Here is a 17,305-nt window from a genome sequence, read left to right on the forward strand (position 1 = left end):
CCTGTGTGTATTTTAAGTATGCTCTCTCTAATTCTCTAATTTCTCTCTCTCGGAGGACCTGAGCCCTAGGACCATGCCTCAGGACTACCTGGCATGATGACTCCTTGCTGTCCCCAGTCCACCTGGCTGTGCTGCTGCTCCAGTTTCAACTGTTCTGCCTGTGATTATTATTATTTGACCATGCTGGTCATTTATGAACATTTGAACATCTTGGCCATGTTCTGTTATAATCTCCACCCGGCACAGACAGAAGAGAACTGGCCACCCCTCATAGCCTGGTTCCTCTCTAGGTTTCAACCTATGTTTTGGCCTTTTCTAGTGAGTTTTTCCTAGCCACCATGCTTCTACACCTGCATTGCTTGCTGTTTGGGGTTTTAGACTGGGTTTCTGTACAGCACTTTGAGATATCAGCTGACGTACAAAGGGCTATATAAATTTGACTTGATTCTCTGGAGAGACCTGAAAATAGCTGTGTAGCAACACTCCCCAACCAACCTGACAGAGCTTGAGAGGATCTGCAGAGAAGAATGGGAGAAACTCCCTGAATACAGGTGTGCCAAGCTTGTAGCGTCATACCCAAGAAGAATCGAGGCTGTAATTGCTGCCAAAAGTGCTTCAACGTACTGAGTAAAGGGTCTGAATACTTATGTAAATGTGATATTTCAAAAAATATATAAATGAGCAAAAATGTCTAAATTAGTTTTTGCTTTGTCATTATAGGGTATTGAGGGGGGGAAACAATTTAATAAATTTTAGAATAAGGCTGTAACCTAAAATCTGGATAAAGTCCTGGTGTCTGACTACTTTCCAAAGGCATTGTACAGAGCTCCACACCCAGTGTTTAGAACACTGTGTACACAAGCACGATTTCAGCACATACACTATCTTTCCACTAGAGTGTGGGGCTGCACTATACATTTTGGTGCTTCATCTCTATCTTCATCCTCTCTTTTGTTGAAACGTGGAATTAAGTGTGGTAATGAATGCTACCAACCAGTGTTAGAATCCCAGTAATGTAATAGATGGAATATCCTGTAATGGGAAGTGAAGTAGGCTACATGCCAACTGTGAAGGAGAGCCTTCACTATGGACAATTTATTTTAATATAGGGATTAAAGGTATTTATTGCCGTTTTTAAACTGTAAATTATTGTGTTGCAGTGTTATTTTCTGTTTTGATTCATAATTAATTTCATCCATAACCTGCACTTTCTATAATCTCCAAACTTTTCCTGTTATATTGTATTGCCTCATTTGTGGGAGTGGCTAATCGGCACAAGATCCTGTAGTAATGTTTAATCGGGGCCTGTGTTTTCTTGAAAAGGTGTGTTTCCTGACTGTGTGGAAGAGCCATTGATTTTAGCCACCAGACTTACTTTAAGTCTGCAGTTAATAAGTACTTTTATAACTATTTATTTCTCAGTTCTTCTTTTAAGCCTTTTAGATAAGGTATCGGCCAGCTTGTCACACCAACTTCCAAATAAAGATTCACCTGTCCTTAACTATGAAAATGGATGAATGTTACTGAAGTACTGTGGTAATGATTTCCATGCCCCTGTCTCCTCAGGCTTTGTCGACACATGAGTCAGGCTTTTCAACATTCTTAAGATGGTTTTGTCTGGTTAAGAAAGACATACACACTCTATACCTCAGTTCATCGGGGCGTGGGCTCTATAAGAAATCAAAAGTATTCCACAGGGATGCTGGTTCATGTTGACACCAATGTTTCCCACAGTTGTGCCAAGTTTTCTGGGTGTCCTTTGGGTGGTGGACCATTCTTGATACACACGGGAAACTGTTGGGTGTGAAAAGCCCAGCAGAGTGGCAGTTCTTGACACAAACCAGTGCACCTGGCACCTACTACCATACCCCGTTCAAAGGCACTTAATTGTCTCAATGTCTCAATTGTCTCAAGGCTTAAAAATACTTCTTTAACCAGTCTCCTCCTCATTTACACTGATTGAAGTGGATTTAACAAGTGACATCAATAAGGGATCATAGCTTTCACCTGGATTCACCTGGTCAGTCTATTTAATTGAAAGAGCAGGTGTTCATTATTTTCAGAGGCCTTGTGTTTTCTATGGAACTTTCTATCTGGTATTTGGCATATTATCTGGTATCTATAAATGGATAACTAACCGTTTGTAACCCTTTATAAATCATATGTTTGCCACACCTCTCTGGAAATCCTTCACCGGCTGTTTCATGCTCTTCACACCCATGTTCGAGGCGATTTCAGCCGACACCTCGGGCCATTCATCATAATGAAAGCAGCTTGTACTGCGTTTCATGACAGTCCGTGACATGACCACTTTGATGGGAGACGATCTACAGGAGACCTTTGACCTTCCACAGACATGTTCTGGATTGGTTAGTGCTATCCGGGATCCATGGGACATCCCTACACTAAGTCCTAACCTGCTAGGAAATCCAAGAGAACACCAACTCTACAGATTGCAAGCACATTGTGAATTGCATTAAGTGTTGGTTGAGAATGTGCTGCAGAGATGCTATGGATTGATGATTTTTAACCACCTGGCTGCTCGACTTTATGTTAAAATGATGTCATCAGCTATCAGGAAAAGCTGAATTTATATCCTTGAAAAACTCCTTTTCAATTCACTGCACATGTGTACATTCACCACACGATATGTACATCACACTGGGAAAAGACGTCAGATCACCATCTTGTCATTAAGCATGAATGCAACTTGAAATGAACCAAACCGTGAAACATTATAGTTTCTAGATGGTTGAATTGAACTGTGCAGAGATTCCTTTGGGCTGATCAGCACCATATAGGAAGTGTTAGAGCGATCCTCACCATGTTTTACTTGTCTCCCCATGAAAGGGGACGGTATCTGAACCAGATTTGAGCAGGCCTATTTCTCATGACGGCATTCTTGCGTGGCAGCTCACCTCTGATTGCTTTCTGCCTCCAGGTTTGGAATACTGTGAGCTATAAAAAAAAAAACACGCTGTCACCACCAAGTGCACAGCTGGAGCAGAGCTGCATGATTCTCCTTCTGGCGGCCAGAAGTCTGGCGGCCAGAAGTCTGGCGGCCAGGGAAATGCGTATGGATTTTCACTACCTTTGCATGAGCTCTATATTCCAGATTTTTTTTTACTCAGAGTGGAGTGAATCAAAAGTTTAAAAAAATATTTTCCTCTTTAAAAAATGCCAATCCATAAAGACAAGGTGAACAGGGTATTGTGAACTGAAACTGATTGTTGGAGTGCTAAATTCTCTGGAGGAGCAGCTACAGCTAATCTTCTAAACAGTTTTATAGTCTTGCCTCACCCCCTGCAGCTGCAGCCAAAGACTAGTGCCTTCATATGAATGTGAATCATGGAAAATTGTGCTAGCAAAGTGCGCTGCCTAGAGCTCTAGAAGTAAATCACTACCAGTCTCCTTACAAAAAGCTTTGCTTTGTTCTGTGGGTGAGGCTTCCGGAAGCTATTATTTCCAGAATGAGACATCAGGGCAAAATGGGGCAGAAATGGGTATTTACCCTGGTCACCAGTGGATAATAGTAAAAGATACGAGGCAACAAACAAGAACGGACAAAGGCCCATAAACTGATTACAACTATAGTCTTAATAAATTGGATCTTTGCTATTACAGCCCGGAGGTGCCATCCCAAACTCCATTTATAAAAAATAAAAAAAACTATTATAAAAATAACATTTCACCCCTACACTTTACCCCAGCTTAGCCCTGCCCCGCGAGAGCTCCTTGCCCCGCCCTTCTCCAAACATGGAGTGGCTGTGAGTGAAAGGGGGCTGGTTCTGCCTCTACTGTACTCACTGTGTCTGTGTGAGGATGGCTGCAGCTAAAGAAACCTCAGGAAACCCAGTGTGAACCAGAGCACAGACCTCCACAGACCCTCTACTCACTGCTGCCGTACTGCAGACATCCTACTTGACCTGACCAGCTCCCATCCTGCAGACTGACACCATCACAGGAGCAGGACAAGAGCAGGAGTCTAAGTGGAACTTAACCTGAACAACACTTGAAACTGTCTTATTTTTTCCTCTGCTTCTCTTGCTCCCTCTGATTCTCTCTTTCTCTCATGTGCATCTTTCCCAATCCTGAACACTGAACTGAGTATATTGGAGACCTGAGCCTGCAGCACTGTATTGTGAGTATGTGCAGGATCAAGTTACAATGATACAGGTTATGGGTCTCAGAAATGGTGGACTTTTGCACCTCTGTGTTGGTGTGCAGATTTTCATGTGACACAAGTTTCTACCTGAACACAAGCTGAATTTGCTGTTCTGGCTGCCTTACCCCCCCCCCCTCTCTCTCTTTCTTGTTCTCTCTCTCTCTTTCTTGTTCTCTCTCTCTCTCTCCCTCTCTTTCTTGTTCTCTCACTCTCTCTCTTTCTTGTTCTCTCTCTCTCTCTTGTTTTCTCTCTCTCTTTCTTGTTCTCTCTCTCTCTCTCTTTCTCTCTCTCAGAGGAGGAGAACAGGTGGTGATGTCCCCTTCTCTGTACTGGTTCTTGCTGCTCTGTAGACTCCACAGTCTCTGGGCTCAGGATGACTATAGCACACATGATGATAGAACCATGGACAGGAGAGCCAAGAACCAACTACTGACAACCAACGTCATACCCAAGAATGGCCAATGTAAGAGCCCCAAAAGTATTTATTTGTTTTAAAGGAGAGACACAGAAAAATTTTCGTAGACATAGTGTTGGCTAGAATTGATAGGATATGTTCACTTCTGAAAATACTACATGGGTAAAGCATCCATCACTGAAAATCTCATTTTAAAGAGTCATTGGCAAATGATGGGATCCACTTAAAAAACGATTATATCTCACAGCCAGGCTTAGAAACCCATCCATCTCAGTGGCAACCATTCTGTTCCTTGAACGTTTTCTTCCCTCAAGAGCTGGGTATCCCCGGGCACATTCTTTCGGACACGCTTCTTTGAACATAAATGTGATTTATTCCCGGTTTATATTGGATATGTGCCCTCGCTCCTTGAAAAATATTGTAGGTTAGGATGCCTTGTGTGACTCGTTTCTCCGAGAGCCTTTTAGATATCAGACAGGAATCAGGAACATCAGTTCACAGTTCAAGTCATGGCGCCCCTCCAAGCTTCACTTCCACCTTGATAAATAAATCATATCAGATCTTTTCTGGGTTCAATCTTCTCTCTGAGTCATTAAGGTTCAGTATCTCAGAATTTAAGCTTCTGAGTGGCTTTGGTCTAGCTTAACCTTCAGAGTTGTGGTCAGTCGCTGGTCAATGTTGGTCTTGAGTTGGATGTGAGAAAGTACCTAGCTTGACCCAGACCACCCCCTGTATTTTGGTTAGGGCACCAGGTGGTGCTAAGTTAGATAGGTAGTGGGTAGGCAGGTTAGATAGGATAGGGGGCTTTGGTATTTACTTTCTTTGCTTTGGTTCCGTCCAGCCCCTTTTTCCCCATATTACCGTGTGACGGAATAAATTATTTGTAAACGGTACCACTCTCTCTGCCTTTGTCATCCTTACTCGCACCTACAGTCCCATACCTCTTTCACTTCACGGGGAGTTGAGTTGTAGCAGGGTGTTGCGTTCCCTCTTCACAGAGGCGTGTGTAACACTGATCTCCTGTTTTGAAATGGTAGTGACCCCCAGCTCTGTAAACCACTTACGTAATGTAGCTAGCTAATGTTGTACCCGGTACGTACATGATGATTGAACTGATGAATGATCCTTCTTTGGTGTTAGCGGTGGATATGAGAAAATATCCAGTTTTACCCATATCGGATCTCCTGCTTTGAAATGGGGTTGACCCCAGCTCTGCCCTCTGCCAACCAAAGATTGACAAATTAGCGGTAGCTAGCTACATCTTGTGTAATGTGCATGGTACATGATAAATTAACAATTGGTTAACAGTTTTTTTCATGTTCTTAGCACTTTTGAACGATGACTGTGGCCTGGAGCTGGCCTTCCTGGTGGACAGCTCGGAGAGCGCCAAGGACAACCACGCCCAGGAGAAGAGGTTCGCCACAGATGTGGTTGAACGCCTGCAGGGGGTCAATCTCCAGACGGGCCGGGCTCTCAGCTCGCGAGCCGCCCTCCTGCAGTTCAGCAGCCATGTGATCATCGAGCAGACCTTCAAGCAGTGGCGGGGATTGGCCAACTTCAAGGCTCACATCGCACCCATCGGATACATCGGCCACGGCACCTACACCACCTACGCCATCACCAACCTGACCAAGATCTACATGGAGGAGTCAGAGCCAGGGAGCATCAGGGTGGCCATACTGCTGACGGATGGCATCTCCCACCCCAGGAACCCAGACATCTTCTCCGCCGTGGTCGACGCCAAAAACCAGGGTGTGAAGTTCTTCATGGTGGGCATCACGCCCGCGGCCAATGACATCTCCAACGTGGCACAGCTCCGTCGGCTGGCTAGCTCCCCAGCCAATCGCTACCTCCATAACCTTCAGGACAGGGGCATCGTGGAAAAGGTCATCAAAGAGATTGTAAGTGCAACATCATCACGTTTTGTCATCTGGTTCAGGTTGTGGTTCGTTGAGATGTAAATTCAGTCCACATTTTTCAGGTGTCTAGAGAAAAAGGTCTCTGTAGTTTGCTGAATGTGTCTTATGGCTGTATAACTGCTTATGATAGGGAATTTTAAATCTGTGTGGACTCCTCCCTCTTGGGAATTGGCATTCACCATCGGAATGACAAATCAGGCTTTGTCAAAACAGGGCGCCCTCAGGGCCATATTTTGCTAATCACTCTTTGGATATTACCATGTATACAACAAGCTGGGCCTTGAAAATGGTTTGAGAAGAAATGGATGCAAATATATTTGGATTACACAATATTATGTAGGCTTACTCATGTCAAGACTTGCATGCTTTATCTTTGCCGGTTGAAGAGGACTCATGTATATTTCGTGTTTAAGCATCTCCTAACAGTCTAGGACAAAGAATATGTTATGCTTTTTGGGGGCATCCTGTGTGATTTCAACTCGCTGCACCTGCTAAGGTTGTCATAGTTGCTGGTGATTTGGTCCCCTCTGTCATCACAAACACAGTACCTTTATATTCATACTGTTATCGCTCTAGCACCTTGTTTAGTCTTCACTTGACATGGGGAAATACAGACATCAATATTTTTGACTGTGGCCCCTGGCTGGTGTTTCTGAGGCATTTTGTTGGAAACCATTCCGGTGTTTCAAACTATTTTAACAACGTTCTTTTTTAACTGAAACCTCAGGTAAAAGTAGTCATGGAAATGAACCGTTTGATGTCTGTCCAATTAGACGGATTCGGGCATGAAACAGTACAGTAGGTCTAGAGACACAATATGAGTTCAGGACCTGTTTAACTATACCATTGGTTCTACGTTAAAACTCTGTGGAAAACTGCTGTGTGCAGTAGAAACTAAGCTCAGCAAGATCACGCACGGCTGAACAGCTCAACGAGTCTCACGCACACCCCTCGACTTCTCAACCAATTGTTGACGCAGGTGTTAGACATAACACGATCAAGTAAATCGGGTCATGAAATCCATATTAATCAGCAGCACTTGCATTAGCTACGCGCTCTACTGCTAGATCCATATGGACTGGTTCGAGTTGCGTTCGGGTACCCAGTAGCACCCAGTCAACACAGCGGCTTCATCCTGTTTCAGGCAGCATCTGTATGTCATAAGGCTGTCTGTCCCATTAGCTTGTGGGATGCTTCTGCTACCCTTATCTCTTGTATGCTTCTGTCTCCGGCGGGATCAGCTCCAATCCTCTCCCGGTAAAAATAAACAGACCTTCTGTGGCGGCTTCAAGTGCTTCTCTGCGAGCAGAAATATACTTTGGATGCTCCGAGACCATTGCATGTGGTTTGTGTTTGTTTGTTGAATTTCGACCATTCCCCCTCCATATAGAATGTGGGTGGCTTTCATGTCCAGACCAAACAAAACCGTGTTTGGAGAAAAACAGATTTTGGGCAGCAGAATCATTCTTCTACCAGGATTAGGATTAGGCCTCCAGCTGACAGGATCAGGGGCTGGAGATTATAGTAGACTTGTACAGTGAGATGAAGGCAGAGATTGAGATAGACTAAGAATTAGTCACACAGCTGAGTTTAGAGAGCCCTGGGGAAACTTGTCACTCCTGTAATGAACACGATGGGAGCGCAGAGCGCAGCAGGTGTTTATTTGTAAAGGACCACAGGAGGCGGCAGGTAGCTGGGTCCAGGGGCAGGCAGAGGGTCATACACAGAGGGTCCAAAAGGGCAACAGTACAGGGAGGGAAAAGGATAGTAACGTCGTCAGGGAGATCAGGCAATAGGTTGATAACAGGAAAGCCGATAGGCTAAAGTACAGGCAGGGAATAGGCGTCGTTAGTGAGGCAGACAAACTATCATAGACAGGCAGATTCAATCACAGGAACCTCAGCACTCCAACTAGAAGTGTGTCACAAAACAAACAATACCTCACAATGATGGGGTGCAAAGAACTGAACTAAATAGTGTGTGATAATGACAAACAGGTGTGTGAATAGGTGATCAGAATTCCGGTGATTTGGATCTGGAGAGTGAGCTGCGTTCAGGGGAAATATGTGCTTGAGAGTGTGAGCTGGAAAGTGGGCTGGAAAGTGAGCTACGTTCAAGGGATCTACGTGTTTGAGAGTGTGAGTTGGAAGCAGACTGTAACGGTTTTCTTCTGGTGAAAGAGAGGCGGACCAAAATGCAGCTTGGTGGTTATTCATGTTTAATTTATAAAGACACTATACATGAATAAACTAACAAAAACAATAAACGTGCGAAAACCTAAACAGCCCTATCTGGTGCAAACACTGAGACAGGAACAAGGACATAAGGACAATCACCCACGAAACACTCAAAGAATATGGCTGCCTAAATATGGTTCCCAATCAGAGACAACGATAAACACCTGCCTCTGATTGAGAACCATTCCAGACAGCCATAGACTATGCTAGATACCCCTACTATAATACAAACCCAATACCTAACAAAAACCCCAAGACAAAACACACCACATACAAAACCCATGTCACACCCTGGCCTGACCAAATTAATAAAGAAAACACAAAATACTAAGACCAGGGCGTGACACAGACCTTACAACTCCAGCCTAAACTCTCCTGAAATGAGTAACTTGAACAGATTAGATGCCCAACCCCATATCACTGGGATAATCCAAAATGCACCTAAACAGGTATTTCATCAATCGACATTAAAATAACCAGTCCACAAAACATTCCCCGGTGGTGTAGCCTACACGTCGGTGATACATTGTAACTTTAAACAAAAATAAATGTTGTTAAACGTTAAAGCTAGGCTGCTCGTGTTTAATCTTCTGTACAACAATAGAAGTAGGAATCTGATTGAAATCGCAAGCAACATGACTAAACATAAGCAAACATTAGCAATCCGTGTTTGTCGCCAACAATTAGGGAAAGGAACCACTCGGCAAAAGTTGGTTGAATCAAAGTTGTTTCCACATAATTTAAACAATAATATTCAATTTGATGACGTTGAATTGACATGGAAAACTGATTGGATTTGCAAAAACGTCATCAAAGTGAGGGAATTGCATTTTCTACACCCAACTTTGAACCTAAATCCAATGACATGGTGATATTTTTTGTCGATTTCACGTTGAATTCAAGCTAGTTGACACCTCAACCAAATTCAAATCAAAACTAGACGTTGAATTAACGTCTGCGCCGAGTGGGAGAGGAATGTCCTGACTTTGTTCAACAGTCACTGTCTCGTCATGAGATATGTGTCGAATAAATATGAAGTGCACAAAATGTTGACCAATTATTTGTTTTTCTCATTTCACAGACAGAGTTGGCTGATGAGGGGGTAAGTCCTAGTTATCTAGGCCTACTAGTCTTGATATACTGCAGCCTTTTCACACAGTATTCAATGAATTCTCCTCTTCAGGAGTCTGAACTCCTGTCTGACCCCCTATGTTGTGTCCTTGTGGTTTTAGTGTCCTCTGGCCCTGAAGTGTGCGTGTGACAAGGGAGAGAGGGGACCCATTGGCCTCCAGGTAAGTGTCTGAACATGACCAGCATCACCCTCAAGCTCCCCTCGACATCAATACATTGAGATTACAGCCCTCTTTCGAATTGAACATCCTGTAGTGGACGATTACTTCAAAACTGAAGGACAGTACAGTACCAACACACAAAGCCTGCCTTGATGCTTACACGTGAGATAATTGAGGGGCTTTAGTAGGCTTTAGTGATTTGTGTGGTTAGAGGCGATTCATATCTGCTTCCCTGAAGCAGTGATAGTGTGGCAAATGCTTAACATTCCTGCTTCACTTTATGATCAGCAAGCTGGGACAGATATCGGCTTGGGAAAATCTGCAGAATTCTGCTGTTATAGGTTACATAAAAAAAAGTTTCCGGTTGATCTAATAAGGATGCATTTGTTTTGTTTTTTGTCATAGGCAGTCACAATATCCACATAAGTAAATACAGTTGAAGTCAGAAGTTTACATACACCTTAGCCAAACACATTTAAACTCAGTTTTTCACAATTCCTGACATTTAATCAGAGTAAAAATTCCCTGTCTTAGGTCAGTTAGGATCACCACTTTATTTTAAGAATGTGAAATGTCAGAATAATGCTAGAGTGAATGATTTATTTCAGCTTTTATTTATTTCATCACATTGCCAGTGGGTCAGAAGTTTACATACACTCAATTAGTATTTGGTAGCATTGCCTTTTAACTTGTGTCAAACTTTTCGGGTAGCCTTCCACAAGCCTTCCACAAGCTTCCACAAGCTTCCCTTAATTTTGGCCCATTTCTCCTGACAGAGCTGGTGTAACTGAGTCAGGTTTGTAGGCCTCCTTGCTCGCACATGCTTTTTCAGTTCTGCCCACAAATTTCCTATAGGATTGAGGTCAGGGCTTTGTGATGGCCACTCCAATACCTTGACTTTGTTGTCCTTAAACCATTTTGCCACAACTTTGGAAGTATGCTTGGGGTCATTGTCATTTGGGAGACCCATTTGCGACCAAGCTTTAACTTCCTGACTGATGCCTTGAGATGTTGCTTCAATATATCCACATAATTGTCCTTCCTCACGATGCCATCTATTTTGTGATGTGCACCAGTCCCTCCTGCAGAAAAGCACCCCCTCAACATGATGCTGCCACCCCCGTGCTTCACGGTTGGGATGCTGTTCTTCGGCTTGCAAACATCCCCCTTTTTCCTCCAAACATAGTGATGGTCATTATGGCCAAACAGTTCTATTTTTGTTTCATCAGACCAGAGGACATTTCTCTAAAAAGTACGATCTTTGTCCCCATGTGCAGTTGTAAACCGTAGTCTGGCTTTCTATTGGCAGATTTGTGGATATAGATACTTTTGTACCTGTTTTCTCCAGCATCTTCACAAGGTCCTTTGCTGTTGTTCTGGGATTGATTTGCACTTTTCGCACCAAAGTCCGTTCATCTGTAGGAGAAAGAATGTGTCTCCTTCCTGAGCGGTATGATGGCTGCGTGGTCCCATTGTGTTTATACTTGCGTACTATTGTTTGTACAGATGGACGTGGTACCTTCAGGCATTTGAAAATTGCTCCCATAGATGAACCAGACTTGTGGAGGTCTAAAAACAAATTCTGAGGTCTTGGCCTATTTTTTATTTATTTCCCCATGATGTCAAGCAAAGAGGCACTGAGTTGGAAGGTAGGCCTTGAAATACATCCATACTTACACCTCCAATTGATTCAAATTATGTCAATTAGCCTATCAGAAGCTTCTAAAGCTTGATCGGCTATGAAAAGCCAACTGACATTTACTCCTGAGGTGCTGACTTGCTGCACCCTCGACAACTACTGTGATTATTATTATTTGACCATGCTGGTCATTTATGAACATTTGAACATCTTGGCCATGTTCTGTCATAATCTCCACCCGGCACAGCCAAAAGAGGACTGGCCACCCCTCATAGCCTGGTTCCTCTCTAGGTTTCTTCCTAGGTTTTTGCCTTTCTAGGGAGTTTTTCCTATCAACCGTGCTTCTACACCTGCATTGCTTGCTGTTTGGGGTTTTAGGCTGGGTTTCTGTACAGCACTTTGAGATATCAGCTGATGTAAGAAGGGCTATATAAATAAATTTGATTTGATTTGATAAAGCCATGACATCATTTTCTGGAGTATTCCAAGCTGTTTAAAGGCACAGTCAACTTGGTGTGTGTAAACGTCTGACCCACTGGAATTGTGATACAGTGAATTATAAGTGAAATAATCTGTCTGTAATCAATTGTTGAAAATATTACTTGTGTCATGCACAAAGTAGATGTCCTAACCGAATTGCCAAAACTATAGTTTGTTAACAAGAGATTTGTGGAGTGGTTGAAAAATGAGTTTTAATGACTCCAACCTAAGTGTATGTAAACTTCCAACTTCAACTGTAGGTCATTGTAGTCTTTCACCTAACTGACAATTTCTACTGTAGACTGTTCACTTGGTGACCAGACATTGTAGAATATTATAGTCTATCCCCACTGGATGTCCATTGATGTGCCTGTACTTTAATATTAGGGCCTGTGCACAGTAATCACTGCCATTATCCTATAACAGACCAAAAATGCAGTTTGTCAAACCAGATGCAGCTGCCACACACTGATCAGATGCTATTACACCACAAATGAGGTTTTTCTCTCCATACCATGCTGATGTGATTTCACTTCCCTCCACAGGGCAAGAAGGGGAATTCTGGAGATGATGGGAACCCAGGTGTTAAAGGATCGAAGGTACTGGTGATTTGCTTTGCCTGTGTGTGTCTTCTTCCAATTAGTCTGTCATTGTGTTTTCAAAACCTTAATTCTCTCTTTCTTACAGGGTGAGAGCGGGCTCAGTGGACTTCCTGGTCGAGATGGGGAAGAGGTCAGTACAGAGGGCATAACCAAAACACCTGCTGTTATATTATTAGATGAATGTACACAGCCAATTGGCACAGACTTCAACAACTCAACATTGCTAACTGTAAAGAGAAGGATTGTGTCACCGACCACAAAACAATGTTTTGATCACTGTCTCCTTGCTAATCAAGAGTGTGTTGTTTCTACTCAGGGCAAGCCGGGCTACAAAGGAGAGCAGGTAGAGTATGAATCTCCAGATCAATATCCCTCTGGGTTTCCTAGTATTTAGTAAATATGACACAATGTACCTACCTCATTTTTCTTGTAGGGGGAGAGTGGAGAATGTGGCACACCTGGAATCAAAGGAGACAGGGTACAGTGTATTTTTCTTTTGTTTTGTCATCAAATGTTTTTTTAATCCCACCTTTACCAAGGACCTAAGGCAGGGGTGTAAAACATATGGCACGCGGGCTGGATACGGCCCACGAGGGGGTCCAATCCCGCCCTTGGGTGGTTAGAGTAATTTAAAAAAAAACTTGAGTGAGTGAGTTTGACACCCCTGACCTAAGGGACCATTGGGTCAAAGTGTCTTCTTTAGCTCCATAAATGCGAGCAGAAGTGTATTTTTGTTTAAAGGTATTTTATGTGTTTAGCTTTAGTGTCACTACATACCACTCTGTTTATACTTTAGCCAACCAATAGGGTTGTTGGCTAGTTTTTGTTTGTCTGGGCTATAATGTTGCACTGATGAATGCAGACAGTGTGAAACCCATACTACTATGTGTTGACTGTGCCTCCTATGTTTGTTTGTCATGTTTTGACATGAACTGATTGACCCCCTCCTTCTCCAGGGGCCTGAGGGGCCAGTTGGCACCAGGGGAAACAGAGGGCTACAGGTAAGTCTCTGTTCTAGAATCCTCTGTGTCGCCCATCTTTGTTAAGACTGTCACAAGCTAGGTAGTGTCAATGGTTCGTCACTGACAGACCCCAGTTTACTATCTAAGTAAAAAATGTCCTTCAAGCTGTCCTCTAAGTTTCAAATTCAATTGTGTTTGTATACTTGTCCATTTGTAGACTACTTTATTCTGTCTTCACACAGGGGTTACCTGGTCCAAATGGCGATGCCGGGCCTGAGGGTCTCATAGGGAAAAAAGTGAGTTTTATTTCATAAAACCTAATACATTATCATTGAGAGTGTCATTCACAGAAAGCCATTAGTTAGATGAACCACATCTGCCCTTAGGATGGAAGAGAAAGCAACTACTTTGTGACCGACTGACTGGTCTGTCTTACGTGTCTATTCACTAAGTCAGGGCCAGAATTTCCCCCACTTAGCTTCAACCCATTGATCAAAGGTAACCTTCTATCTCAAATCCATACAGATAACTAGATTATAGTTTATTGGCTGGACAACATCGATTATGTCTGGGTGTATGGAATCTGGTTTGGATCAGGTCTTTGGTTTCTTGGGTTCATGGTTGAAGAAAATTGGCAGTCAGACACCAAGTCCAGACCGTAACCAGAAAAATGCCAAGTCCCATTCAAGGCCACGATTATTATTATAATTATAATTATATTATGCTTTTCAATGATGTTCTGATTTAATCTCTCCAGTTTTTGTTGGAAAGGAAAGGGTTAACACTGAAGTGAAAAAAGATCCAATCAGGATTTTTCTTTTGCTGGTCTCTGGTGGGGGATCAATCTAGCTAGCTAAGTCAGCCATTGGCTAGGCCATCAGAAGCGAGATAGAAGGCTTTTGCCATTCAACTGTATTAGTGCAACATTTTGGAATGACAGTGGAATCAACCAATCGCATTTTGACATAATGGTGGGACCGTTTTTACAAAAGCCTATGGAAACTACTTGAAGGCTAACAGTTCACTATGCATTAGCGAGCTGTAGTTTTTCCATGGTCTAGTTAGCTTTTGTTGTAGGCTAGTTTGCAGCAGCTGCATGAGTTGTTGTCGCTCATTTGTTAGCTTCCCCCTTTTCAAAAATAACTTCAACAATAAGTTGATCCTCATCTGGTGAGTGGAATTGTTTTTTTTATTGCAGCACGCTTGCTGTTGTTAGCCATCTCTTTGTTGCATTTAAACTTTAGGTGATCAGTTACTTTGTGTGCTAAACTTGAAATGTGTTTTTCAATGGGAAGTAATACATGTACATTTCGATTGGGAAATGCTTAATGGTTGTGTTTTTGTATTCTTATGATTGGGACCTACTGGCTTATTATGTCTGAGTGAATGGACTACTTATCCTTTAACATCATGCTGTGTGTGACTGTTGTTTTTCCATCTGCCTTATGCAGTGGTGTAGTGGTAACTGAAGAAGCGGGTATACTCTAATTTTGCCAAAAAGTTCCCAAACAGTATGAAGGAGCCTAGTCACAAAAACACACACAGCCATTTTCCAGCCAAAGAGAGGAGTCACAAAAACCAGAAATGGAGATAAAATTAATCACTAACCTTTGATGATCTTCATCAGATGACACTCATAGGACTTCATGTTACACAATATGTTCATGTTACACAATATGTTTTCGATAAAGTTCATATTTGTATACAAAAATCTGAGTTTACATTGGAACGTTATGTTTAGTAGTTCGAAAACATCCGGTGATTTTGCAGAGAGCCACGTCAATTTATAGAAATACTCGAAATAAATATTGATAAAAGATACAACTATTATGCATGGAATTATAGATACACGTCTCTTTAATGCAACCGCTGTGTCAGATTTAAAAAAAGCTTTACACGAAAAAGCACAACATGCAATAATCTGAGTACAGCGCTCAGACAACAAATCAAACCATACAGATATCCGCCATGTTGTGGAGTCAACAGAAGTCAGAAATAACATTATATATATTCACTTACCTTTGATGATCTTCATCAGAATGCACTCCCAGGAATCCCAGTTCCACAATAAATGTTTGATTTATCCAATAAAGTCCATAATTTATGTCCAAATACCTCCTTTTTGTTTGCGCGTTTAGCCCAGTAATCCAAATTCATGACGCGCGAGCAGACAAAAAGTAAAAAAGTTCTGTTGCATTCCGTAGAAACATGTCAAACGAAGTATAGAATCAATCTTTAGGATGTTTTTATCATGAATCTTAGATAATATTCCAACCGGAGAATTCCTTTGTCTTCAGAAATGCAATGGAACTCAAGCTAACTCTCACGTGAACGAGCGTGGTCAGCTCATGCCACTCTGCCAGACCTCTGACACAATCCCTTCTCATTCCCCCCTCCTTCACAGTAGAAGCATCAAACAAGGTTCTAAAGACTGTTGACATCTATTGGAGCCTTAGGAAGTGCAATTTAACCCCATAGACACTGTATATTCGATAGGCAAAGAGTTGAAAAACTACAAACCTCAGATTTCCCACTTCCTGGTTGGATTTTTTTCTCAGGTTTTTGCCTGCCATATGAGTTCTGTTATACTCAGACATCATTCAAACAGTTTTAGCAACTTCAGAGTGTTTTCTATCCAAATATACTAATAATATGCATATATTAGCAACTGGGCCTGAGTAGCAGGCAGTTTACTCTGGGCACCTTATTCATCCAAGCTACTCAATACTGCCCCCAGCCATATGAAGTTAACATTTTTGTATTTTTTCTATACCAAAACACTGTTCAAGTCCTCAATAATGCTTGAACCAGATCAATCTGATTGGGTGGACCTGGGCAGTAGCGGTGCGTGGGCAAAATCACTGAGGAAGCCAAGCCAATAAAAAAGCCAAATTACAACCCATGTTGTGATAATTGCGTTGTTTGCTCCCTAACCCATTCATTCATACGCCATGAAATATATAATAAGGCCGTGACAACAAAAAGAAAAGTCGCACAGTGGCGGCATAAATTCAACTACACATAGACTTATTTAATCACAAAACCGAAGAGCAACATCTGTCTGGTGAAGTCCACAAAGCTAATATTGCATATCAACAGTTACAGTTGAAGTCGGAAGTTTACATACACTTAGGTTGGAGACATTAAAACTCGCTTTTCAACCACTCCACCAATTTCTTGTTAACATACTATAGTTTTGGCAAGTCAGATAGGACATCTACTTTCTGCATGACACAAATATTTTTTTCCAACAATTGTTTACAGACAGATTATTTCACTTATAATTCACTGTATCACAATTCCAGTGGGTCAGAAGTTGACATACATCAAGTTGACTTTGCCTTTAAACAGCTTGGAAAATTCCAGAAAATTATGTCATGGCTTTAGTAGCTTCTGATAGGCTAATTGACATCATTTGAGTCAATTGGAGGTGAACCTGTGGATATATTTCAAGGCCAAGCTTCAAACTCAGTGCCTCTGCTTTTTAAAAAAAAATTTTATTTTATCTTTATTTAACTAGGCAAGTCAGTTAAGAACAAATTCTTATTTTCAATGACAGCCTAGGAACAGTGGGTTAACTGCCTGTTCAGGGGC

General features: G+C 42.2%; 1 protein-coding gene across 1 annotated transcript in view; it reads left to right on the top strand.

Moving 5' to 3' along the window:
• The first annotated feature begins 2,100 nt into the window (after window positions 1-2,100).
• LOC109879434 (collagen alpha-1(XXVIII) chain-like) overlaps window positions 2,101-17,305 on the top strand; it is a 38,556-nt gene continuing 23,351 nt past the window's right edge. The window contains exons 1-11 of the mRNA XM_020471606.2: window positions 2,101-4,141; window positions 4,459-4,628; window positions 5,907-6,481; window positions 9,818-9,838; window positions 9,969-10,028; window positions 12,693-12,746; window positions 12,835-12,879; window positions 13,066-13,092; window positions 13,183-13,227; window positions 13,706-13,750; window positions 13,954-14,007. Of these exons, the coding sequence (XP_020327195.1) occupies window positions 4,478-4,628; window positions 5,907-6,481; window positions 9,818-9,838; window positions 9,969-10,028; window positions 12,693-12,746; window positions 12,835-12,879; window positions 13,066-13,092; window positions 13,183-13,227; window positions 13,706-13,750; window positions 13,954-14,007 (1,077 nt within the window). The 5' untranslated portion in view covers window positions 2,101-4,141; window positions 4,459-4,477. The remainder of the gene's footprint in view (window positions 4,142-4,458; window positions 4,629-5,906; window positions 6,482-9,817; window positions 9,839-9,968; window positions 10,029-12,692; window positions 12,747-12,834; window positions 12,880-13,065; window positions 13,093-13,182; window positions 13,228-13,705; window positions 13,751-13,953; window positions 14,008-17,305) is intronic.

This window comes from Oncorhynchus kisutch, linkage group LG16, assembly GCF_002021735.2.
Source record: "Oncorhynchus kisutch isolate 150728-3 linkage group LG16, Okis_V2, whole genome shotgun sequence".
NCBI classification, from domain to species: Eukaryota; Metazoa; Chordata; class Actinopteri; order Salmoniformes; family Salmonidae; genus Oncorhynchus; species Oncorhynchus kisutch.